Here is a 25,743-nt window from a genome sequence, read left to right as displayed (position 1 = left end):
GAGTTTGGGGGATATTTTGGTAAGTTTGGTTTCTTCGTGTCCACAGTTTACATTTTTAAGAAAATAAAAACGACTGTCACATCCATGCTACTCCAGAGACCCTGATGATTGTATCAAAGACTGATAATTTTGAAGTTAAGAGACTTGCTAAATCGTTTGGAACAGAATAGTTGCCGGGACGACTATACACAGAGCATGCAAGCGCCAGCAGAGCTCTGAGACGTGGTAATCGTATCTGATGGCTAGGAAAAATTTTGACCACAGTTTGAAGTGGCTGATACATTTGATTTCATTGCTGGTAATTTTCAAAGGCCTTTTCTAACAGTCTGTTTTAAGTGCATTCATTGCTTTCCTTTTGTTATTAATTTTTACATTGTTGTAGCAAGTTTGTGGGTTTTGTCCCAGCAACTAAAGGAAAACCCGAAAAGCTAAAATCTGGGCAAAAGTCATCTCCTTGATTACAGAAAATTTCCGGCTTTTAAACACAAATTCAGTAAAAAGAATGACTGTATTATCACATCCTGTTGTTAAGCAAAACTATTCATCGGTGTTTACAAACTTTTCAGGCTAAAAGCTCTGAGACTTGGGGAGTGGGAAAAGCCCCCCAGACCCTTTCATCATCGAAACTACTTGAGTGGATGGTTCGGAGATATGAAATGAGAAGCATAGCAGCATGTAGGAGTTCCCACCACTAGAACAATAGACAGAGCCATGTCTCCTGTGCGTCTGGTCCTCAAAGTCCACATCCCAGATGTGCTCACAACTCTCCTGGTGGTGTTAGTTGGCTGGGTAAACCTGGCCTGGCAATTGTAAAAAAGCTGCAAGAAGGTCTTCCCTTTAAGTATATGAACAAAGGGATAAATACAGCATGAAAACTAAAACTACAAAAATATGACTTTCAACTGTGAAAATAAACGTTTCCATTTATTAAGAGCTGGTGTCAATGCAGCCAAAATACACACCCATCCAGGAAATTCACCTGCCCTCTTTTATCTTCTTTTTGAATTTACTAAAATACATGTTTACATCATTGAACCATTTGAAGTTGTTTCTAGTAATCCATTTCCTTTTGTTACAATCAACTGTGGTGGTGACCATCATTCTCCTCAAGGGGAAAGAAAGAAGGAAGGGAAATCCACATTAAGGAGTCTGGCCACCTACTCATTTTGATTTTGCATTGTTTAGATATAGGGGAGATAGTTGACAATGGAAAAAAAGAAAGAAAAGAAAAATATATATTTTCTTTCTAATAAATAAAAATAATTTAAAATGCTAGAGGCTATACATGACTATTTTAGTATATTCATTTATAAATGAAATCTTTTTCTTTTCCAAAATACATGGAAGCAATATTCAAGGCAGACAAAGAGAAAGATCCATCTACTTTATTTTTCTTGCAAATCTCGCTCACCCTAATGTTTCCACCAGTGATTCAGCATGTAAGAGGAAGAAAAGTCACGTCACCATTTATGAAGTTTGTCAGGCTTTAAAAAAATAGTTCTGGTCTCCTGGGAGTCAACATTCATCTTCAACTTCTCTGATTGGTGGGATCAAGCTGCTTGTGGATTTGTACTGGTTGATCTGGTTAGCCATGTGGGTACTCATGGGCTTGATTTGAATGTTTCTGGGATAGGCATTGTCCGGTTCATCTGTAAACCATTTCTTTTCTGCTGAAGGGCAAAATGAATAGAGAACAAGGAGGAGAAATGAGAAGCTTAATTAGTCCTGGGGTAAAGCCTTTGGAAAGTTCATTGAAAAATGCAAAAAAGGTAACTAGATCGAAGCTGACAGGGAGTCACCGCTAGGAGCGACAGTACAAGGCAGGGAGAGGCCCAGAACCTGGAACATACCTCGGTTGCCGTAGCAAGTGATGACCAATGGGCCATGAGGACTTGGGGCGCCGTGGGGGACCTCAGAGAATAAAGAGAGGTTGGAAAGCAACCCCTGGCAATGTTCTCTGAGGCTCCCTTTAACGGCCCGAAAAGCTTTGGCGAGAAGATGCTAAATATAAGAAATACCGGGTGAAGACATTGCACCCGAGGAAAGACGTGTGTGTGCATCGGCCTGAGTGGGACGTAAGGGGCGCTGTCCCTGCTGCAGGGTGAGCGACCTGGAATCTTCTGCAGGGTCTCCGTCTCCCAGCCTTTACTTAGATTCGCTCGTCAAAAGCATACTTCAAGTTACATCTCAAGTATCCCATTCTTATATTTCTTGTGCAAGCCAGTTTTGAGGGTCTTAAATAACCCACCGATTTTGCTGGCCAATGAGATTAAAAACCAGAATAGCAACCCATGTTTTCAGAGGATTTTGAGATGACTTTTATTTTAAGAAAGAGAGCTGTGTTGGTACAAAGTGGCACTGTCCTAACTGACTGTAATAACCCAAGCTGTTGACCTGGAGCTCCATGAAGCCTTGGCATTTCATTTCCACCCTGAATGCAGAGATGGCTGAGAAAGAATGCTGAGTCAGCGCCTTCGGGCTGGGTCGAGAAAGCAGTGGCCCAGCATCCTCTTAGCAGCTCAGTGCTATTTTATAAGACTTAGGTCTCATCTTTACCTCGTTCTAGGAAAAAATAGGCCATGTGTATAGCTACAAAGGGACCGGGCAAAGAGGACATTCTAACTTGGGAATCGTATGGCTCATTTTAGTGGCTTAGGAAAAGAGCACACCCATTGCCACAGAGGCAATGACTTCTCTGGCCTACTTCTCTGCCTATCAGAACGATAAGTTAGCAACTGATATGTTAACAAGGATTGCTCACCTGTAATGACAGAGAAGCGTGTGTGTGTGTCCATTTGCCTAGTGACTTGTAAATTCAGCACCTATGTTTAGCTCATGACCACTCAGCTTGTTTCTCCCTGGTCTATACTTTCTCTTGCTGTGTCAAGAACCCAGAGCCCTCGACATCCACACTGTCGCAGGGGCTGGGTGTGCCCTGGTGAAAGCTTCCTCACCATCCTTTGTTCAGCAGCTCGGTTTACCCCCCCAGAAAACTTACTGCCTCGTGGATCGCCCTCCACCCCCTCTCTCCTGCTCTGGCTCTCTCACCTATTATAATTAAGTTCACTTTGATTTGAACAGATTGGACGATAGGAATTCATAATGCTACATCCTCACAGCGAAGCTAACTGATTAAGTGCTTTAAATTATTCCCCCTGACAGAATGATAAAGTTACAATCTGTTCTGAGATGATCTACAGCTTGCCAGACTCCTACAGCTTCTTTCTACATTCATTTATCTTTTTGTCAAGCAGAGTTTTTTCTTTTTTTTTTTTCTTTCCTGAGCTTCAATTCCATAGATCTTTTAAAGTCATCAGCACATCTGAATTATTAATGAGGCTTTAGAGGCAAGGTTCCTGATGGGCTGGTTAAAAAAGGTTGTGTAGAAACCTGGGACTGTGTACACATCAAAATAATTTCAGCTCCATTTAAAAAACCATTTAGTTCAAGTGTGACATAGATGAACCATTACGCATTTGTGGAAACCAATTTTTTTGTGATCTATGATTAAACTAACCTTTCAGAGAGGAGTAAAGTGTGATGGTTATCATGTTTTAAAAGCATTGCCAGGCCGCTGAAACAATTTCAAACTATGACTTTTTCCAGCAGTTTACGTGTAAAGATGACTTTTAGAAGCGCCGAACCCAGCGCCTGTGCTGTCTGCTGGGCGGCCCTTGGTGTTGGCCATGCCGCCAAGCGGGCTGGTTGTGCAAAGGGATTTAGTGCTGGGCTGCTCATGCCAGGCTGGAAGGGAGAGCGACCTCTGCTTATGGAAACGAGTGCGTCTTCTGGGTGCAAGACCTAAGACGGCTGCAATTTGCTGAAATTTTTACAACTGCTGCCGACAATAATTGTTCAGAATTTAGTCTTTGCAGTTCAATTCAAACTTGGCATTTTGACCTTTCACGGCAAAGAGAATATCAATTTCCTTCTGCTGCCTGTAAGACAGAATGATTTTCCCACATAAGCTCTCTCCTTCCTTTTAAATTTCTTGCCATAAGAAAATTCTAAGCAGAGCAACCCGTGTTGTGTTAAAGCCCATCCTGGGGAAAGCTGAGGTTTGCATTGGGCCTGAGACAGGCTTTTTCACTTGGGTGGCTTGTAAGATATGAGTATATGTGTTGCTGGAGACTTGGTGAGACAGGATGTTGAGGAAGTAGATATATTAATGCTCTGAGCATTGTACTAGAAGGTCTGGGGGCAAAGGTATAGTACGAAGAGATTCTCCCAAAGGCCTTCGGGGGCATGCACACTTAATGACCACCAGCCATTCTGTTTCAATGGAGAGAGTTTCAGGTATGGCAATGACACTTTGGTTTACTGAACCTTGCCTTCCAAAAAAACAACAATTATGCCAATGGGTGGCTACAGAATTGACCATAAGGAAGGGTGCTCAGGGAAGGAATTCAAATGAGAGCTAAAGTAGGGGTCTAGGATAAATTCAGGTCCCCGAGTATATCTCCTCTCCGTGTTGCTCGTCCCATGTGCCAGAAAGATTTCTGGGAACTTTATTTCATCCCTGAGATGAGAGGGGCAATAGGTCTGACTAGGAGGTGCTTTTCCCTGCCAGGGAAAAACAGCCCCGTTTGTTAATAAGCTTCCTGAGAATGGGAAGCATAAAGCCATCACTGTGAGTATTCGTGTGACCTGCCTGGAGTTAGGAAGGAGGTGGCATTGCACACAGTCTGTGGCAAGTGGGCTAGCAGAACAAGGTAAAACCTGGGAACAACTGCAGAGAGATGACGGTAAAAGATCTGGCACTGCCGTTGGCTGATGCCACCTGTCGAGACCAGCCATGCCATGATGTGCCCAGCATGGACAAGCAATGTGGTGTAGGCCAAGGAGACGGCATAGGGCGGTAGGTTTAGCTCAGATGGATCTGGCTCTCTCAGGTACTGATTGCATGGCTCTGAGCAAGTCACTAGGAAATGCAACTTAGCTTTAGAGCTCTTCTGTAAAAGGGGGCTGATGGTAGGACTTTTCAAATGCGGTCTGAATAAAAGGGGCTGGTGTCCATGAATCACTTACTACAGGTCCAGATACATGGTAAGTCAATGTGAGCTGTTAAGACTATTAGTAACTATTAGTGATATTAGCAGGCAGGCATTAGACCATAGTAGCAAAATTTATAGATTTCAGTTTTAAATTCCACTCTGCCACTTCCTACCTCCTGGCTAGGTGACTATGAACAAATCTATCCCTCAAATTCCGCAGCCTTCACATGGAGGGAACAATGGCATCTCCACCTGAGGTTGTCTTAGGGAGTGAATGAGTGAATGCATGGGAAGCGCTTTAGAAGACAGTCTGGCCCCTGGTAATCACTGGGTGTTAGCTTTTATATAAGGTTCGTGTTAACGCAAGAACTCTCAGCACGGAGAGACTACTTCATAAGGACGGGAAGCACCTTTCACTGTGATTGCAAATGAGCTGGAGTAGAGAACTGAGGTGTATAAATTTGGTGGGGGGGGGGGTGATGACCTGAAAAATGGGGATTGCGGCAATAGAGACGACAAATGAGGATTTAGCTGGGTGGTCTTCGTTTGCAAGGTGAGGAGCAGGGGTGACCTGGTGTTATCTGGGGAGGTCAGGACTGCTACCCTCCCCTGGTACCTGCGTCTTTGAAATACTGGCTTTGGCTCGACAGGCGCCCTACCCCACCTGCCAGTCATCTCTGTCTTCCACCGCTACTTTCATCACTGAGCCTGGAGGGTCCAGGATAAGGGTCAGCACTGCCTCCAGCCACAAGTTACCCCAGAATATTAAGCTGTGGTGGGAAAGGTCCCCAGATCTAGGCTGACATTACTGCTGGGGACCCAGAAGCAGAGAGACAAGCTGCACTGTAAAAACTGAGTCCCTTTGCTGGCTCCGTGGGTTGTCAGAGCTGTGGGATTTAGCCTTTTCGCATAACTACTCCCCAGAGGAGAATGCCTTAAAGGGGAGACGGTGATACGGGCAAGACATTTGGAATAATTGGCCCTCTTCTCACTGTACCACAGGCTGAGGTTTAGAGAGAAAGGGATTGAAAGGAAAAGATTCCATTTGGATAGAGATAACAGTCGAGGACTGAAGAGCTAACAAGGAGCTCAGCCTTCTAAGGCAATGCTGTGTGGTTTCTCATCTCCCATCTCCCAGGGGGAGGCTGGCACTGGCCCCCTGCCCTGCAGACCCCGGGCTCCCGGTGGACCCCCCCCCCCCACGCACACTGCCTCCTTTCCTCTCCACCGGCAAAGCGAGGCTGTTTTACAGAAATGAAAGCCATGTGTACCGGCACCGGAGCAGTTTTGTTTATGAAACTGTCTCACTTCTTTGCCGTTGTCCACTGTGAATATATTTGCCTCCACTTTACTGAAAGTCTAACCCTGCCATGGCCGGGCAGAGCAAACTGCCCCCCCTGGCCCTCAGCGCCTGGAGGGAGGAATCTGCACTCGCCCCTGCCAGGCGGCAGGTGGCAGAGATAATCCCTCTCACTCCCCATGCCAGGAATGGGCAGCCTCCTGGTGGGAGACAGGCAACCGGGTTAGTGACAGGTGCCCACAGCTACTTCTTTATCACGTTATGACAAAGCGGGGATGGGCTGCAAGAAGCTGACGGAGACATTGATTTTACCCTGTCTGGACTTCCACAGGCCCCGAAGTTTCTGTGCTCTCCTTTCTCTTTCAGGAGTCTGTTGCTATAGGAACCGGGAGGATTGATTTAATTGTCTCTATTGGGATGCAGACACCTTTAGGCTTTTCTCATGCTGAAGATGAACCAGTCACAAGGTTTTCTGGTCACCTGGGATCTTGACAAGGCCGGCAGAAGGCACAGTCAGTCTCTCTACTCACTGAGCTTACAGGACTGTTCCCCTTTCTCAGAAGCTGGGTACCCAGCTCAAGAAAGTGCCAACAGCAGGGCAGCATCGGTGAAGCAGAGAGCCAAGGGGGTAGAGATGATTTATAAAATAATGGAAGATTTTAAAATGTTTAAGGTCAATTTATTCCTAAGTATGTATTGAGTACCTATTGCGAGTCAAGATCTGGGTCACAATGTTTCGTATTTATAACAGAATTTGGAACTTTCCCTACTGTGGGGTGAATCTAAATATGCGTATAGGGGTCGGCTTTCTCTTTAGCCATTTGAACTGGTTTCAGGAAGGACCCTGAGTAGCAGTCATTAGGGGTGCTGATGATTTCATTGGCATCTGAGTTTTGAGGCTGAGGAGGCCTCCTGGTCTACCCGCTTACTTTTAAGGTTTATCCCATTTGAAGCCTAAAACAAATTGGACTGAATGGCTTACAAATTGCTTCTCTTCTAGGATGGTGCAGATAATTGAGCTTCTAGCTGTTGTTCTGTTTAAATGAACGTACGTTCTCTTCAAATAGCTCTTTCGCTTTTTACCCTTACTACTTGATTTTTTTTTTTTTTTTGGTGGGGAGGGGAAAGAGGAGAGATATAAAACATGTATGCCTCCACCCTCAGAAAGCCTGAAAGAGGAATGGGAAGTTTGGGGTCACACACAAGACAATGGAAGAGACTCTTTGTTCTATCAAGGAAAAGTATAATGTAGTAGTTTTGGCTAATAAAATGGAAGTAATAATAATACCTTTTTCATCATTGAATATATCATTACCCAAGTATAGTCAACGCTCAATTGTGTGCCCGAAGTCCAGGGAAAATCCCAAAATGTCATCTCATGTCACAGTCTGGTCCCACTCCATTTCCATCATAATATCATCTCATCAGAGCTGCTAACAGATTGTATATAAAATGCATTTTGGATTTACTTCTCTCTATCTGCCCAATCTCTGGTTGGGATTTAACAAATGTCTGAAAGGCAGGTGGCAGGAGAGACCTGGGTAATACAGAGACTGAATCATTAATTCCCAGATAACTGGGCGTGGGCTATGGAGTTGCTATATACAGCTGAACAGTTTTAATTTTGTGTCACACTGATCAAACATAAAGGAGACCAATGCTTTTGACATTAATAACCCTCCTGGTTTCAATCGAAAGGAGGGTGAAATATTAACTGAGAAGCAGGTTTGCCAAATGGAATAGCTGCAAATATTTTCCAGAAAAGTTTATCACCTGGCATCATCACCCGATTTCGTAGGTCTTGCCAAGATAAACACAGAGATGTGGACAGACTGATGGGGGGTTGGGTGTGGGGGGGTGGTAATGGGGGGAGTGGAGGAAGCTGGGTATCTTTATGGGAAAATGCTTTTGAACTTGGAGCAAGGTACCAAGGTGGGCAGGGAGGCCACGTGCAGATTTGAAGGCAAGCCAGATGGAGAGAAGTTCCCCCCAAATCACCCAACCCCAAACCCAAGAACACCAAAACAAACTCTAAGGGATCTAGCAGCAGCAGCAGCACAGCCTCATCGCGCTGAGCGATTTAGAAAGTGGAGGGAGGAAGGAGGGGAAGGGGGGGGGAGGAGGGGACATGGGAGGGGGGGAAAGCGAAACAAAATAAATAAAACCACAAACAGAACAATATAAATAAAACTTAAACAAAAAACAACCAGTAACAGAATAAAATTTGTAACTCCTTTTTTTTTAATGTCACGCAAGTTTTCACAAGGACAACGTTCTAGGAGACCCCCAGCGGCGGCTAGGTCATGCAGAGCCGTGAGTTGTCATACCTTGGCCCATCCTATTCATCCTTGTCGCACTTTAGAGAGAGAAGTAAGCTAGGTGAGTTTTACAGCGCTTTGAAACGGACATATTTCCTGTTGAGCACTTTCACTGGCACATTCTTATCGTTACAAATGTTCCGAGGGCACAACTCTGTAACCTCCTCTGCGAACAATGCACGGAGAGCTCTTCACGCTCCCAAACGAGGGGACATGTGTGTGTGTGTATATACGCACATATATACGTGTATATATGTGGGTACATAGAGAGATATTCACAGAGTCAGATATAAAAAGACAGGTAGTAATACGTAATATAGAAATCCATATCTAGGGACAAAAATAATTTGGAAAAAAACCCTTCCACTCATAGGGCTTTCTGGTACACACGGGTATAACCATTCCCCACCCTCCACTGGCCTGAGGACTGCACAGCCCTGCCTTTGGTGTGGGGGTCCAGGTTCTGACTGCGCCTCACCGTTTTGTCAGTAAAAGTGCTTGTCAAATCACACAGCAAGCAAATCTCCAAAACTATCATGCTTGGGGGGGGGAGGGGGGCAGGGGCGGGGGGACAGGGCATCCAAAATCTCAACCCAAACCGTTCACCATAAAAGCACCTTTTCAGAGATGGTACAGCTGTGACATCTTTCTCCTCCCCTCCACCCCTATTCTGTTGGATGGAATTTTTTTTTTTTTTAAGTAAACATTTCAAGTATGTATCTACCAGCTCAGGGCTAGTCCATCTAGATAAGACTTCGGTGAAGGCCCAGTGGGCCGATTTTTAACAACTACGGGACTGCCTGAAGCGTAAGTTACATGCATAAAACATCTGACAACTGTATATTGGAAAAAAAAGAGTATTTTTCTACCTTTCCTCTCATGCTTACTAACTGGTAAAAAGAAAGAAAGAAAACAAAAGAAAAAATAATTATACCAAAATGTGTTTGGCTCACTGTGGTACTCTTCTCCCCCTCCCCATGTCCAGATGACAAGGAGCAGTTCTCTGTGACCGTCCTCCTGCCTAAGTGAATTGGCTGCGAAAAAGAAATTGATGAGGGATTTTTCCCACCAGCTTTCTGCTTTGGGACAGCCTGCGTCACGCAGCTGTACCAACAGTGTAAGGTGGTAGCTGGCTTTTGTCTTTGTTGAGTCAACTGTGGCTTGCCCCTCCTACAACCTGATTTATTTAGCACGTTGGCTCCGAAGGAAACAATGATCTGCTCCTGGCTTACCTTCCTCTCAAGGTAGCGTGGCCCTGGCCCTCGCTCCTGCCAGGCGTGGGGGCCCTAGCTAATCAAATAGAGGGGAGTAAAAAGGTCCCCTGAGAACGTGTGGAAAAATACTTGCTCTTTCCTGAGCATTATTTATTCTGTACATAAGGTAAGTAATTCACCTTTTAAAAGATGTAAAAGTCCCAGGAAGGCAGTTTTTAATGACTTACATCTGATATTTATGATACATATGGCTTTTCATTCCAAATGTCAAAAGTGAAGGAAAAAAATAGCTATTCATATGGCAGCGTTAGGAGACAGAACAACAATTTAATATGCAATCCCCTTTGCACTTAAATTAAATGACTAGAATTTGATACATCCAGGAACGGAATGCGATCCCTCCCTCCACCGTGAGGGTAGAAACTTCCATCTGAACTCCCCAAGGAAGCCAGCTCTGGGACGAAAGCCCTCAGTGAGGAGCTGGCAAAGCTCGACGCTCCCTCACAGCAAGCAGGCGCCTCATCACCATCCACACAAATGGCCAACGCTTTGCAAAAGCTTCGCGATCCTTCGGCCCAGAGAGCGGAAACATTCGGTATGTTTCTGTTCCTTTTTGGTTGCTTGTTGCAAATAAACACGTGTGTCTATATGATTGCATGTATGTAAAAAAAGAAAGGAAGGAGGGAAGGAAAACAATAACAAAATCAAAACCCAAAGCACCCTGATAATCCTGATCAGTCAGATGAGCTTTTCTTCTACAGCCACTGAACTAACTAGGTCACTTGCTCTGCCTCAGAGACAGGGATCGCAAGGGCTCCGCTAACCTGCGACCTCGGTCCCGCAGGGAGCTTTTTATGTCTGGAGCGTGCCTTCGGGTTCTCGCCCCCCTAGAATCATAACTAACTTTTGGTCCTGCTGCTTAGTTGCTGTTGTGCTCAAGGGTTTTATGGTGGTGAAATAAAAATGACAACCACATGCACACTATCATCCATAGGCAAATATGTGTAAAAAAAAGGGGGGGGACTACAGGGGAAAATGGGGAAAGTTACTATTGGAAACACCCACTGGGGAAATGAGTGGCAGATACAGTTTCACACACGGTGGCAGTGGATACACATATCAGAGCCGCTCTTCCTGCACGTACTTCTGTTTGTCTCGGGACTCCCGGGACTTGGGCCGGTTCGGTCGGTTGGCCGTGGACGGGATGGAGTGGACGGAGGAGCTCTTCTTGCTGGAGGACTGGGACGAGTGGGAGGAATGGGAGAGGCTGGCCCGGGACTGGCCGGCGTTGTGGTCAAACTGCATTAAGCAGAAGATCAGGTCCGTCGGCACGAGCTCAAACTCATACGGGGGGTTGGTGATGACATACCTGGCCGGGAGAGCAGAGAGGTCACAGGTGAGGGTGGCTGGGGAGAGATTTTGATTTCTGAATCAAGAGGAACTGCCTGGCTCCTCGGGCCCACCAGAGGATCTGGAAAGTGGACTTATGGCTGGTCCGAAGCCTTGAAAGTTATCTTTCAAGCTGAACTAAATCTTCCTCTGTTTAGCTCCGCAGAGGAGACCAGCCATGAGCCCTGACACCCCAAGAAGCTGAATCAGTGCCGGTAATGGGAAAACCAAACTGCGCCGCCTGTGATCTACGTGCCCCTGTCGATACAATGCCAAGTTTACTTCTGATCCCGAGCGGCCCAGGTGCACGCAGGAGGCTGCAAGACTGCACTCACTGCACCTTCCATTCTAGAATGTTCTGACAATCCTAGGAGCACATCAGAGGGTCTTTGCTTACCACAGTCTAGCATCTTCCTAGTCCTGCTTCACTCTTTAACCTTTAAAAAGCAACTTTGGTGGGGATTTTACTAAAAGAAGAACATAAAACACCCCGCCTCCTTGCTCATGGGTCAGTCCTGCTTTAACTGTGCTCTATGATCAGGCTTTCTCTGGTTAACACCAGACATGACTTATAAAAAAAGCAGCACTGTTTCATTGACTGTAGTGGATCTCAAAAGTGTGGTCCTCGGGCCAGACATATCCAAATCACCTGGGAAATTTTTCAGAATGCAAATTCTTAAGCAACCCCACCACAAACCTACTGAATCAGACACTCTGGGCGTGAGGTCCAGCAATTTGTGTTTTTCAAGCTTTGCAGGTGATTTTCATGCTCCCTAGACATTGAGAACCCACTGGTCTACAGTAGTCATTCTCAGCTCTGGAAATACACTGTAATCCCTAGGCATTAAACAATTTTATCTTCATTCCAGACAAATTAAGTCAGACTAATCAGAGTATTTTTTAAAGCACCTTCAGTGATTCTAATAGTCAAGCAGGGCCAAGAAACACTCAAGACTATAGCATTGTTACCTGGGGTATTGGTACACACACTGCTTTTGATAATTCTCAGATATATTTTTAATTTGAGGCTGCTATGAATTTATCTTAATGCATATTAGAAAAATATAAGTAGCACACTAAACTTATTTTTTCTGTTTAAGGTGTTAACATACAATTTTCTTAAAATAAATATATAAAAGTAAACGAGTGAGTCGGTTAAAAACATATTAAATAAAAATATAAGCATCTAAGAGATAGCAAAAGAATCATTTATGTTAAATACTAGCAATAGGAAATATCTCTATATTAGGAAGATCCTAATAGAATTATCCCAGTCGCAGGAGTTTGAAGGAGATGATTCTATTCAAATGTTTGTAATTCGGTGATAGAATTATCCTATAAAATTTGAATTCCTCCCACAATGTCTTCACATCTGCTATTAGTAATTAAAGGGAAAAAACTTCCCATACCTCCAAACTCAGTGTCAGGTTGGATGTGAGCCGAGTGGTTTGCTTGCTGAGAGCATGTATGTAGGCCTCTGCCTTCCTAGTGGCAGACAGACTGGTCATTTATGTGTCTGCATTTTGGTGGGAGAGCAGAGTGGAAACAAACTCACCTCTTTGTGCATTGGCTGGGGGTGCTGAGGTGAGCATCTCTCAGTCGGTAAATTCCAAAACAAAGCATATTATACGTTTTCAGAGCTTTGCAGAACAGATCACCATAACAACCACCATCCTGGGAGATAACAAGAGAACAGAGAGAAACATCGTATTTATTGGCTTGCAGGCAGAGGTCCAGGGGGAAATGGGCCTTTTCACCAAGGCTTGTTTTGGTGTCTCCTGAGTTGGAGGGTTTGTAGCAAGGGACTGAGGCTGAAAAAGTCAATGTGGTTAACAGCCTAAACCCGATACTGGTGATATTCTGGATTCAGACAATAATGAGGTTTTCCCCTGGTTCTCTCTAGCTTTCTATCCTTAACAATGAGAGCTCTAAGGAGACTGCACCGCGCCCTCACTTTGAGGGTGTAAAGCTTGAAGGTCTCAGATGCACGTTCAGCTGGGAGAAGAAACCAGCTCTGCAACACGTTGATTATGTTTATCCCAGCTTGGCTGTAATCACTGTGATCTGACCGTGTTGTCAAAATCGCTCGAGTGATAATTAAAATCACTGCAAGAAGAAAAGACCCCACCAGGCACTATGGTGACAGACTCTTTCTGGGAAGGACTGTGTGAAAAGCACAATTTACAGACCTCGGAGATGGCAAGAGTGAAAGGGAAATGTTTCCCCTGGAGCTGGAGGTCTGCAGGCTGAATAACTGGAATTCACAGTTCTAATCAGTTCACGACCACCTTCCCGGGGTCTGGAGCCCGAGGTGGAACATGAAAGCAAATTCATTCCCTTGGAAATGCTGGCGTCAGGCAGCCAGGTGGCTTCGGGTAGGTGTAATTATTATAGAAAGGGCACTAAAGAATGACTTCCCTGGGAATAAAGTGGCTGCATTTCTCCGTCCTGTCATTGGGATTTCCATATAGGCACCACATTGGAGAACACACAGAGAGCCAAATCTTACCATTATTTAAAGTCTTGGTCCTTTTAAAATATTTCAGTAAGTAGATGATAGTTAAAAGAGCCATGAGCTATGGAGGCTGCCTTTCAAAAAAGCCGTCTAACATAGGTCCCTTTCCGTAACCAAACTAAAATATGGTGCAGGTCAGTATCAGGGTTTCAGAAGCAATGGAGAAAGTGAGCCTTTCCATGAGTGAGACTATTGTTTGTGCAGTGGGTTTACTGGTTCCCAAGACTTGTGGCTCCACTCCTTGAATGCATCCCTGGAGCAGGGCTGGGAGTAAGGGTCAAGACCACATACTTCTGCCAAAGTGCTTGAACCCGGCTGGTGCATGGGACGCACAGGGAGGCGCTGCTCACCTCTGAGGCAGGAAGGGCATGGAGGAGAGAGACTGAGTCCAGCCTCGTTAATGAGAAGACCTGGGTCTGGAATTAGAGACCTAGGGGCCCACATGAGATGCTATTTCTTTGGCCAGTAGTAGTGGATGCACATAATTAGTGGTGGTGCTTTGAAAACCATCAGTGTCTGGGTCCTATCCAGACACAAAAACTCAGAAACCTGGGGGATGGGCATGGCCACCAATGGTTTGCAAAAGCTCTTCATGGGCTATTAATGTGCAGTTGGGGTTAAGTAGCCCTGAGCTATGCTAAGACCCTGTGGAAAGTGTTCCCAGGCTTAACTGCAAGCTGGCATCACCTGCTGTCTTCTGTCTCTTGGTAGAAGATCCCTAAGGGGAGTGAAGTAAGCCATGGGCTCTGAAGCCAGGGTTCCTGCTGCAAATTCCTGATGGGGCCAGTCTTCAGTCTGTCTGAGCCTCAGTTTCCTTAGAGTGTCTGATAACAGAACCTACATCTAAGGGTTGCCATGAAGGCCAAAATGAATGATTACATGTAAAGCACATTGCCTGATATAAAGGAAACTGTAAACATTACTTTTTAGAGTTATTTACTTTAGATGGTAGAAAAGACAAATTCTTAGCTTGTCACTGTCTGGCACCCTGTTCATTCGGACCAAACTATTATTACCAAACAGCAGGCTCAGGTGACTTCTGCACGGGCACTCACCCCCAAGTCCGCAAAGGGCCCATCCAGCAGCGCTAACTGGGCCACGCGGCAGCGGTCCCTGTTGGCCAGTGTCTGGGGGGTGCTGTAGCCCCCTCGAAGGGCATTCTCCTCCGCAATCAGAGCCTCAAGCTCAGGCGTGGCTCCTCCCGTCACCAGGGTCCGGATCAAGGTAAGGATATTGTCATTAAAGTATGTCTGGAAGAGACAGAGAGAGGGGGGAAGAGTCCTTTAAGCACATACCCTAAAGTCACGACAACCAGCATCCAAATTACAACTTTTCCTAGTATTCCTGTTTAGACTTCTGGCCTGTCTCTTCAAACAATTTTATGTGGGAAGTGAAAAGACAGCAGCCTCCAATTATTCCATTATTTTTTCTCCTACTTGGTTCTGTCAAAAGAACCTGACTTTTAAAAACCAATTCAGAGGATTTTTATTAAAGGGCTAAAGTCTAAATGGTTGGTGTTTACCATAATTGATGTTACCAGGGCTGAACACGTTGCTTACCTGTGTAACAAAATGCAGCCTGCCCAGGTTGCTAACCCAAGCAGAGCTGCCCCTGAGGCTCTGTCACCCATGTGCCTAGAAACTGCTCCCCCAACAATGACAAAACTTTGTATTGGTTGGCACTGGCCTGGGAGCTCAGTTGATTAGAGCGTTGTCCTGATATGCCAAGGTTGCAGGTTCGATCTCCCGTGAGGGCACATACAAGAAGCAACCAAAGAATGCATAGGTGGGTGAAACCACAAATCGATGTCTCCCTTTCTCTCTCTCTCTAAACAATTAAAAACAAAAAAAACTTCTGTGTTGGAAGGAGATACTAAGGGCATTAAGACCACACTCTTGAAAACTTATCAAATACTTTAATACAATCTAACCCAGAGGTCTATTAAATAGGACAGAGTTTATGGTGAGGTGCTTGTCCTGGGGTGTGCACTTCGGTTTTGTTTTTACATAACCTCAGGAGTCTGAGGCAAATACAGCTTATTAGGAAGCTTCCTCTGCATCTATATTTGTCTTACATCTGACACATAACAGGTCTGTCAAGAGTAAAACAATGGGAATTTTAAAGAAATTAATAGGATGTCAAATAAAAGCTCAAGAAGACATTTGTCACCCAGCCTAATTCGAAAAAAAAAAAAAACACCTCAGTTAAGGGTTTGCACTGCCTTCTCCCAGGTAAGAAGAAATCAAACAGGCTAAATACAATCCAAGCAAATACTGCCAGTGGCTCTGGAGGCTGCACAGACCTTCGGGTGCACGTTAGGAAGGACAGGTGCATTTAACTTCAGCAGTTTCTTAGTTTACAGCTAAACACAGAGGGGACAAACCGGGTAAGGATGGGTTCTCACCCTGCTTGGCCATCGCTAGGTCTATGTCTTGGAGAGCTTGCCTAATCATTCTGGGCTTTGATTTTCTCATCGGTAAAATAAACAGTGATTAAAATCAAGCTTATATGCAAAGAATTCCATGAGGGCTTCCGAGTTCACATGAGAGCTAGTGGGACTGACTTCATTTTCCTCATTGAAATACAAAAATACCCAAGTGGTACATGATTCCAAGAGTAAAGGAAAGTAGGGGTGTTATTCAGGACCAGTCAGACCCCAAGGCGAATGAATCCTAGATAGATGGACAGATGGATGGATAGATGGACAGACAGATAAATAGGAAGTGGTTAAAGGAGGAGAGTTGGGCTGTGGGTTCAACGCTGACCTCACCACTCAGTAGCTGTGTGACCTTAGAAAGTTATCACCCTTGTGCTCATTTCATGACCTGCAAGATGTAATAACAGAGTGGTCATAAGGACTGTATACCTAACACATGTGAGGCACTTAGACAAGTGTGTACAGCAAGCACTGATAAATACTTTGGCCAGATATCAGAGACTTAGGACTTTTAATGATGACAGGAACAGTCAGCTCATTCCCAACCTTCCCTTTTAAAAAATCTTTTACATTTTTTTTGTGGGGAGAAAGCAAGGCCATTCATTTCATTCTTGAATCTGCACTTCTCAGTTGGCCTCCATTCTAAGACCCAGTTTAGACCCAGGAATGGCATAGTGAGGATCGGGGGGACTGCATCCTAGGACGTGGCTGTAGCAGTGGGACAGGCCACCAGAGCCACACACTAACTGAGGTTGGCTCAGGGATGTATACAAACATTTCCAAAGTTTTCCAAGGTAAAGTCTCTTTCCTCACTGTCACCTAGTCTCTCAGAAGCAGGAGACGCTCCTTGGCCCTGCAGCACATTACAGGAGTGAGTGCTGGACACAGAACTTTGGCAAGAGCCTTTGCACTGCAACCCCCTTCCAGGGCAAGACCGATGGGGGCGTGAAAGACACATGGTGAACAACGGCACACCCGTGACCTCATATGCTGAACCACAGACCCCCGACTCAAATGACAGCGAGGGGGAACAAACAGCCCATGCAAGTATTTTTAAAAAGGGAACCAGTGTTTCAGATGTAAAGGAAAAGCATTCTTTTGACTGGTTAAATCAGTCAAAATTGGAAGAAGGAAAAGAACAATTTGTTTTGAAATCATAATTATTTTTTAAAAAGTAAAGACTATAACAAGCCAAAGATTAGATGATAAGAAAGCTTACTTCATATAACTTATGCAGTATTTCATGTAAGATCTGGGATCAAGCCTGCAATGTGCCCTGGCCGGGGTGGCTGTTGGCTGAGCATCACCCCATGCACCAGAAGGTCACAGGTTCGGTTCCTGGGCAGGGCTCATGCCCAGGTTCCAGGCTCGATCCCCAGGAGGGGGCGCGTAGGAGGCAGCCATCAACGTTTTTCTCTCCCTCTCCCTTCCTGTCTCTCTAAAATCAATAAAAATATATTAAAAGAAAAGAAAACAGTCCCACTTAGAAATGCATTACAATTAATAAAATACTTAGTAATAAGTAGTAACCAAGGAGGTACAAGACTGGTACTCAGAAAACTACAAAATATCAATGAAAAAAATTAAAGAAGATCTAAATAGATGGAAAAATATACCATGTTCATCAATTGAGGGACTTAATATAACTAAGATGGCAATACTCCCCCAAACAAGCTACATATTCAATGCAATATCTATCAAAAACTCAAAGACCATTTTTGCAGAAAAGGGTGATTCTAAAACTCATATGAAACTGCAGGTGACCACAAATCCAAGACAATCTTGAGAGAAAAAAAGAAGTTGGAGGCCTCACACTTCCTAATTTTGAAACACACTACAAAGTCACTAAATCAAGAGCATGTGGTATGGACATAAAGACAGACACAGAGACCACCGGAATAGAATGGAGAGTCCAGGAATGACCTCATGCATGTGATCAATTGTTTCTGGAAGACGATCTGCGATACGTATCAAGAGCTTGAAAAATGTCCAAAACCCAGTACGTTTACCCCAAGATAATAGGTTGCTTCTTGTTCGAAGATTTATGTACAAGCGGGTTTATCGCAGAGTTAATTATTGTCACAACAAAACATTAACAAGCGCAATACCCCACAGCGATAATGGTCACACAGATCCTAGAACATTAGTATGTTGGTGTCTCATGTCTAATGGAGGCTTTGCAAATTCCGATACCCAAGAATAAGGCATGGTTAAATGCTTTGGATAAAATACTGTTAAAATAAATGGAAAAAACCCCACAAGATATGAAACTAGATGATTCCACATTTATCTACTCATCTGGAAGGAAATATACCCAAATATTAACCATGCTTATGTGTAGGTATTGGGATATGGTTCATTTAAATTTTTTTCTTTATATGTTTTCCTGCTTTCCAAATTTTCCACACTGAGTATGAATAACTTCTCTAATAAAAACATGGTCAGTGCTGTTTAAACAAAGGACACTGTAAGTTCTGCTTGGCGATGGTAAGTCTAGAAGGTCAACATGAACGGTTATTGTTTTGAAGGGTCTTTGGGGTTTGACCTTAACGTGTTTCCCTTCTGGGTTGAAATCAGTTACACTGAAACAGCGTAATCTTTTTGATCAATCAGTCGCTGACATTTATTGAGCACCTACTAATCCTTGGGTTTTGGTTTGGATGAAATTGTGCGCTATTCAGAGTGTGTCACTTTCAAAATTGTCATCAACGAGTACATTTTAATGGTAAGTCACAGGGTTTCTTCGGTGTCTGGATCACTGTGGAAGACAACTCTGGACACAATCCGCTGCCCTCTGTGTCTCTGAGCTGGCCCTGTGTCTCTTCCAGATCTCTGTCCTTGACTTCTCCAGCAGGCATCAAGGAGCAGCGCTGTGGAATAAAGATGCCTTTCTGAGAGGGAGCACTCCGGCTCCCGTCTCGATGCCTCGGTGCTCACGCATCTGCAGAGAAGGCCTTGGAGCACTGTGTGTGGGTTGCTCTGAGCGTGCACCAAGGTCTCTGGGATCTGAGTAACGTGGTGGAAAGACAGCGCTTTCCCTGAGAAAGGGTGTCCAGTCGGTCATACTGGAAGTCACGTTTTTTATGGGGTCACTCACAGGTCGTACAGTGGTCTGCAACTGAGCACCAAGTCCACGGCTTTCTGCACAGCAAGTGGCTGCTTCAGCATCACGCAGGGAACCTGGGGCTAGGACCTCAAATGCCAACTGTCAAAGACTCCTTCTTCCTGCGGAGGATGTGGCAGCGAAACCACCTCTCCACGAGTCACCTCGCCCAGAAGGCACCATTCTTTTCTGGGTTAAGAGAAATTCTAGAATTGAAAAAAAACAATTCTAAAGGGAGGACTGTAATGTGTCCGTGTGATCCTTTGCCTCCTGGGCTTTTGTACTGGTCGTCTTCTCTGGGCCTTCCATGGCCATGGTCACGACACCTGTGCTAGATGCCTTGGGACCCTTGCACAGAACCTCCAACCGCGGCAGGACTTGTCTCCAGGGATGCTTCGGGCAGAGGCCTTTGCTATGGCATTTCCTGTTTCACATGGACATTGGGGAGCTAACGAAAACTGAGTTAGAGCCCTGCTCAGCGCCTGGGATCAGAAGACCTGTGGAGGCTAAGAACATGGGAGTCCCTAAATTTTGTTTTTCTTTTTTCTGTGCCTCAGATTCCTCTTCCATATAACAGGGATAAAATACTAATAATAAATAAAAATTTTAAAACAGACCAAAAAACCCCAAAAAACAACCCAAACCCAGCTTATAGGATAGTGTTAAATGAGACAGGCTGTGTAACTTCTAATGCACCATGAATACTCAAGAAATGGTAGCTCGTCAAAAGAGCCACCAACCAGCAATCCAACCGATTTAGGAAATTCCCTTCTCTGTGCCTTTGTGCTCCCACCTCTGATAACAGAGGGCTGGCCCACGTCACAAGTGTGGCCCCCTCGGCCCTAAATGTTGATGATTCTCGGATCCTGTAGACAGAGGAGCAGCCAATGAAGAAACCCAGAAAGGCTGGGGAGAGGGCGACTGCTCGCGACAGAGAAGTCTGAGCCCGCAGTGCCATCTAGCCGGTTCTGCGGACGCCCCTGCGCCTGTGTCTCCAATGCGCCGAGCAACTTCCTCTTTTTATTTTTTTACAGTATAATTACCAGAGCTTATGTTTCACAGTTAATGCTGTCAAGCCTTTTAAACTAATTGGTCTTTTATAGAAAATTTAACTGAAAATTAACACATCTTTTAATAACATTGCCTTAACTTTAATGGCACTTTGCCTTTCGTTTATAATTGCTCTAAAATTGTCATTTTCCATGTCATAGCTGCCATTTTTTATATTTCCTAGTTTTCATGGTGTGGATTTTATTTTTAGTATTTTTCTTTCATGAGGGACGAAAACGGTTTGATTTTTTTCCCAACTCTGGGCCCGCCTGGCCCGATGCGACGCAGTGGCATGTCCTGAGTCCAACAGAACATAGTCCGGTTTGCCATCTGACACCCGCCCGGCTCTGCTGCTCCAGATGGAGGGGTAATTTGTTTATGGACCTTACTTCAAGTGGCACTGGGTTAGCTTGGGCTCACCAAGAACTCGGTCTTCTCCATAACATAGTTCAGGGGTTCGGCCCTCAATGTAAGTACAATTAAGAGAGTCAATCATGTGTGTCACGTTCTCCAGTGGCATCATAAGGATGCTGGTAGCATCCAAAAGAAGGTGCATCCTCTAACCAACACTGCAGTGCCTAAGCCCAGACTTAAAAATTGACCAGACCTGGTCTTTTGTCCTCAGAGCACATGGTGTGGCGATCGCCTTGCCTGTCGGACTACTTCTTGGGTATCCCTCTCCCATGTCCACCGCCTTCCAACCACGATGGTCTCTGTCCAGCTGCCTCAGACCGACAGACCCCAGCCCATCACTGCTTTCCAGCCCCTGCTCTTCCTTTTGCCTGGGAAAGCTAGCCACCCTCACCGCTCTTGATTTTCAGTGTCAGCTTCAAAGCCGCTGCCTGAGATAGCATGACTCTGATCGCTTTGTCTAAAACAGGCCTCCACAGCCATTCAAACTGTCGCACATGCTTCAGATCAGCCGTCCCTGTCAGACAGTGCCCAGCTGCCTGCACAGTTACTGTGACTTACACAGTCACCGCCCGCTAGAATGGAAGTTCAGCAAATATGAGGGCAGGTCTTCATCTTCCTCCTTCACTGCTAAATCCCCAGCAGGGAAAACAGTGCCTGGCATTTAGTAAGTGCCCTACAAATATACTGCTTCATAACAACAAGCACGTAAAGAGCTTGTCATGGGCCAAGTTCTGCACTAATCACTTTACAGCCTTAACTCATTTAGTCATCTCAATAGTCCTATGATGTAGGTACCGCCATCACCCCATTTTAAAGATAAGAAAACTGAGGCACAGAGAGGTTAAAGTAATAGAGACAGTAAATGGCATTGCTGTGATTGGCATCCAAGCAGCTTGGCTCTTGAGTTCATGACTTTTCTTTCTAGGAAGGGTTCCAGTGGAACTCAAATTGAGGGTGAGGGTGGGGGGAAGTGGAAGCTGTGTGGAAAAGAAATCTGAATGCTCATGTGCCCATCTCATCTCTAACTACAAAGGGGCTTCCTTTCATCTGTGTGTGTGTGTGTGTGTGTGTGAGCAGCAAGCTGGCGTTCTGAAAAACAGTTTTTAGTTGTGATCTTCTTAGAGGCAGGAACCCACAAGATAATTATCCCCCCTTGTCACGTGTTTCTGCTGTTGATTTGCAGGAGAAAGCCATGAGGCCATGTCTGCAACATCCCTATCTGTTCCAAGATTGCCTGTGATGAATCAAAACATTATTCTTTTAGCAAATGAAGCAGTAAGCAGCAGGAGTGGAGTTATAAAGGACAATATTCAGGGAATGTTTAGACACATGATTAAATGGCAATTCTGGGAGGAGTGCTAGAAAAAGAAGATCAACATCTAAAGAGATGTGTGTGGATGTCGTGATGCTGCTTGTAAGCAAATGCCTGAGATGGAGGCTTACCTCTGGCTCCTGCGGCTTTGAGGAGTCTCACTTTCTCCACTGATATTTCTCCATGCCCTTTTAGTTCCTCCTAATTATTGCCTTGGCCCTTGACTATTTCCTACTTTTTTTTTTAATACATTAAGGTTGGAATGGGATGCAAAGAAATCACAGGTAAGATTTTATCAGAAGGTGTAAATCCAATTGGTCTGTTGAACCAGACCCAATTCAAGACCTCACTGTGAAATTTGTTCATCCTAGGCAATGATAACAAGACCTGGCATAGGCATTGTGGTTAATTATGTGATAAGTTACTGTCAGTGGATCAGTTAAATAAGTCTTGCTTCAATACTTGGATTAAGTTTATTCATATTATTACCACAAGATCAGATACTATAGCTGAAGCACCTCGCACAGTTCTGGGCCCTCAATAAAGGATGCTGATAATTACAATGACAGGTACTAGATTCCTGTCTAGTACCTGTGGAATTCAGAAGAAATGCTGCCCACAAACTACTGTATCCACACAGGCCTTAGCTATCGTCTCCCAAACACTTTAGTTTACATTTCAAAGGAGATCAGAGAAGGCTATTAAAAAAATTCAAACCAATTCACTTTGATTTCTCACCTGAGTTTCCAAGAACTGACTCACCAGTGATCAAGTAGACAGACAGCTGTACAACTCAGATCCAGATGTGCCTGGCCCACCCATGGCCACCATGTATCCCCTCGGCTGTATAGAGCTGAAGTTCTCTGGTGCTTAAAAGCAGTTGTATTCCTTGGAAGCAGGGCTGGCTTCGTGGGTGTGTGGCCTGTGCAGTCACCCAGGGCTCATACTCAGAAGGGCCCCTCACTTGGTTTAATGCCCTGCTGCCACCATTTTGAAATTCTTAATAATTTATGAAAATAGTGGCCTTGAAAATTATGTAGCTGGTCCTGCCTGGAATATACTGAATGTCCGATATGTCAAAACATAAATAATTTTATAAATTTGAATTCAAAAAAATTTAATAATGCATTTTCAATTCTGAAAAGTATATATTATAAGCAGTTTAATTATCTCTTAGTGAGACCAGCCTTCTGTAATTTCTCTAATTAAGATCAGAAGTAAAATGAAAATTGTAAAGATGAATTCTAGAAATCTGTTAGAAACTGAGTTTGGAGACTATGAGGACCTAGCTTCTGTCAGTCCTTCCATCCTGCTTAGGGAGTTTGCCCAAACTGAGCCCCACATCACTAGCAGCTAGAAAGCTTCGGCTCAGTATCCTCTGGCCATCAGGAAGATCACAGCCCTGGGAAACCAAGAGAGCCCTGCCCCAGGGACCACTTCCTTTCCTTCTTGGCTCAGAAAGCAATGGGATGGCAGGGAGCCCAGTCGGCTCTAATTCAGATGAATGTTGTTTCATAATTACTTTTAAATCCATAATTCCGATTTTTAACTAAGATATACTTGCAGTTGGACCACATTCAGGAATACAGAATAACCTAAATTAGTCTTAAAGAGCTTTATGTTTTTTCTTTCTTCAAATAGAGGTCCTTCTGGGATATTCTTTAATGAATAGATGAGACTAATGCGTAATTAGCATATCAGTTGTTCAACACGTTCAGGAGAACAGCTTTCTTAAGCTATTTAAGAAATGTACGTATATAAAAGCTCTCTGAGCTGTGTTTATGATTTTAATGTATTCAATAAAGCTCCTTTTCCTGGATTCTCCAAAGGTCGGTGTTTATCCAGCCTATGTCTGTATTTTCAAAAACTGTGAATTTGAAAATTCCAAAATGAAACGCCTTGTCTATATAATAAATAGACACTCGACGGGAACACGTCCCACTCCCAGGTTATGATCCATTCTAACGTCTGCTTTTGCCTTTGTAGTTCAGGATGGCTCCGTTAAACTGGGACCTACGTTGTCACTGTTCTTTGTTTTTGGTCTCACAAGTGAAAAAAACAGTGCACATCAAGTTATAAAAGAACAAAAGATGCATTTGATCCATTGGCCAGCCCACCCTCTGTTCTTTGCTGCCACCACGCTAGTCCTTCCCCGCCGCAAAGAAAGGCCGGGCCTGGCCCTGATGCCCGGCCCTCACCCAGAGCTTACGTCTCAGAGACCGGCAGTGACCTAGGAGTCACCCTTGGAGTCACCCCTGACACTTTATTCTCTACCTCCAGCTCATGTTTAATCAATCCCCAAGTCCTATCGATTTTACCAACAAACACCCCTGAAATCCACCCGCCTCCCCGACTCTGCAGCTCCATCCTTGTCTGAGCTCTGGGAGCCTCTGACTCAGATTTCCTGCCGCCATCCTGCCTCCCGAACCTTCCTCCATACCTGGCGAGGCAGGCCCTGTAGGATGCAAACCTGGTCACAACACTTTCCAGCTCAAAACCCTTCCGTGCCTTCTCATCATTCTTTAAAACAGAAAAAAAGACCGCCCGGCTGGGTGGCTCAGTTGGTTGGGCATCGTCTTGTGCACTGGAAAGTTGCCGGTTCAGTTCTGATAAGGGCACATGCCTGGGTTGCAGGTTCGATCCCCAGTTGGGGCACGAACAGAAGGCAACCGGTAGATGTTTCTCTCTCACATTGATGTTTCTCTCTCTCTCTAAGCATGTCCTCAGGTAAGGATAAAAATAGAAGAAAGACCAGCCTTGCCTCCTCCCCGCTTTCCCTCTGTCTCTGTGGTCCAGCCACACAAGCTTTCTCTGGGTACCTGGATACTGTCAGGTTCCACTACCCCAGGGCCTTTGCATTTGCTTTCCTCTTCGGGGGATACTGTTTCCCACAGAATCTCTCCTCTTTATTGCTCAGATTTTGACAGAAAATGTGTATTATTTCCTTATGGAATCTCTCTCCCATCCCGAGACCAGGTAAAGTGCTCACCTAGATTTACTCATAGCCTTCCTTGAACCTTCAAGAATTTATAATCCAACGTTTATTTGCATGATAATTTAATAACTGTTGGGATCCCCTCCCAGACTGGGAGCTTTGCGTGGTTATGAGGTCCACGGCCTCTCCAGCTCCCGTCCCACGCCTCGCATGTGGGAGATCAGAGGCCTCCACTCCCGCATCCCGCACCCACTCACCGCGCTCATGAGCGAGTCCAGGACGCTGACGGCAAAGGCTGTCCCGCATGCAAATGGCTGCGTGAGGTACAGTTCTGTGTCGGGGTCATCGTCATCGTCTTGGTCCAAAAACTGAACATTAGTATCGTTCACTAGAAAAAGCGTAAAATAAGGATTAGCTCAAAAGCCCACACACAGGCAGCGGGGCAGAGGAAGAGCAGGCTAGTGGTTTAGAAACACTGAGGTCGCTGGAAAGGAAGGAAAGCGTGGGAGAAGCCGTGGGTGGGTCGCGGGCGGGGCGGGCCAGGGGAACTCAAGGGACTGCTCCTCCGTGACTGGTCAGGTTTCCGAGGCCGGAGAGCAATGAGCTCAGGCAGCCTTGCCCCATGGCAGCTGCGGGAGGCCTAGCAGACAGTGCCGGTCAGTCCTTTGGTATAGCTTTAGAATCATGACCGAAAAACACCCTGCAGTGTTTTTTGGTAGCCAAGTCCTTTGAGAGATGGACATATCTCAGGGATGGGTAGCC

The 25,743-nt window shown here is 45.0% G+C and overlaps 1 protein-coding gene across 7 annotated transcripts in view; it reads right to left on the bottom strand.

The window, feature by feature from the left end:
- Nucleotides 1–378: 378 nt before the first annotated feature.
- Nucleotides 379–25,743, bottom strand: part of KCNMA1 (potassium calcium-activated channel subfamily M alpha 1) — a 659,358-nt gene continuing 633,993 nt past the window's right edge. For 3 of the 7 annotated variants that reach the window (XM_081158540.1, XM_081158541.1, XM_081158533.1), the window contains 6 exons: nt 25,239–25,369; nt 14,786–14,980; nt 12,771–12,889; nt 10,971–11,195; nt 8,622–8,650; nt 1,439–1,670 (listed from right to left, as the gene is read on the bottom strand). In XM_081158540.1, the coding sequence (XP_081014666.1) occupies nt 1,516–1,670; nt 8,622–8,650; nt 10,971–11,195; nt 12,771–12,889; nt 14,786–14,980; nt 25,239–25,369 (854 nt within the window). In that variant the 3' untranslated portion in view covers nt 1,439–1,515. Of the gene's footprint in view, nt 1,671–8,621; nt 8,651–10,970; nt 11,196–12,770; nt 12,890–14,785; nt 14,981–25,238; nt 25,370–25,743 lie in introns of all 7 variants that reach the window. The other 4 variants (XM_081158534.1, XM_081158536.1, XM_081158532.1 and 1 more) reach the window with 3 other exon arrangements.

This window comes from Miniopterus schreibersii (assembly GCF_964146895.1).
Source record: "Miniopterus schreibersii genome assembly, chromosome: 14".
Taxonomy (NCBI): domain Eukaryota; kingdom Metazoa; phylum Chordata; class Mammalia; order Chiroptera; family Miniopteridae; genus Miniopterus; species Miniopterus schreibersii.
This window is presented reverse-complemented; position numbering and strand designations above follow the sequence as displayed.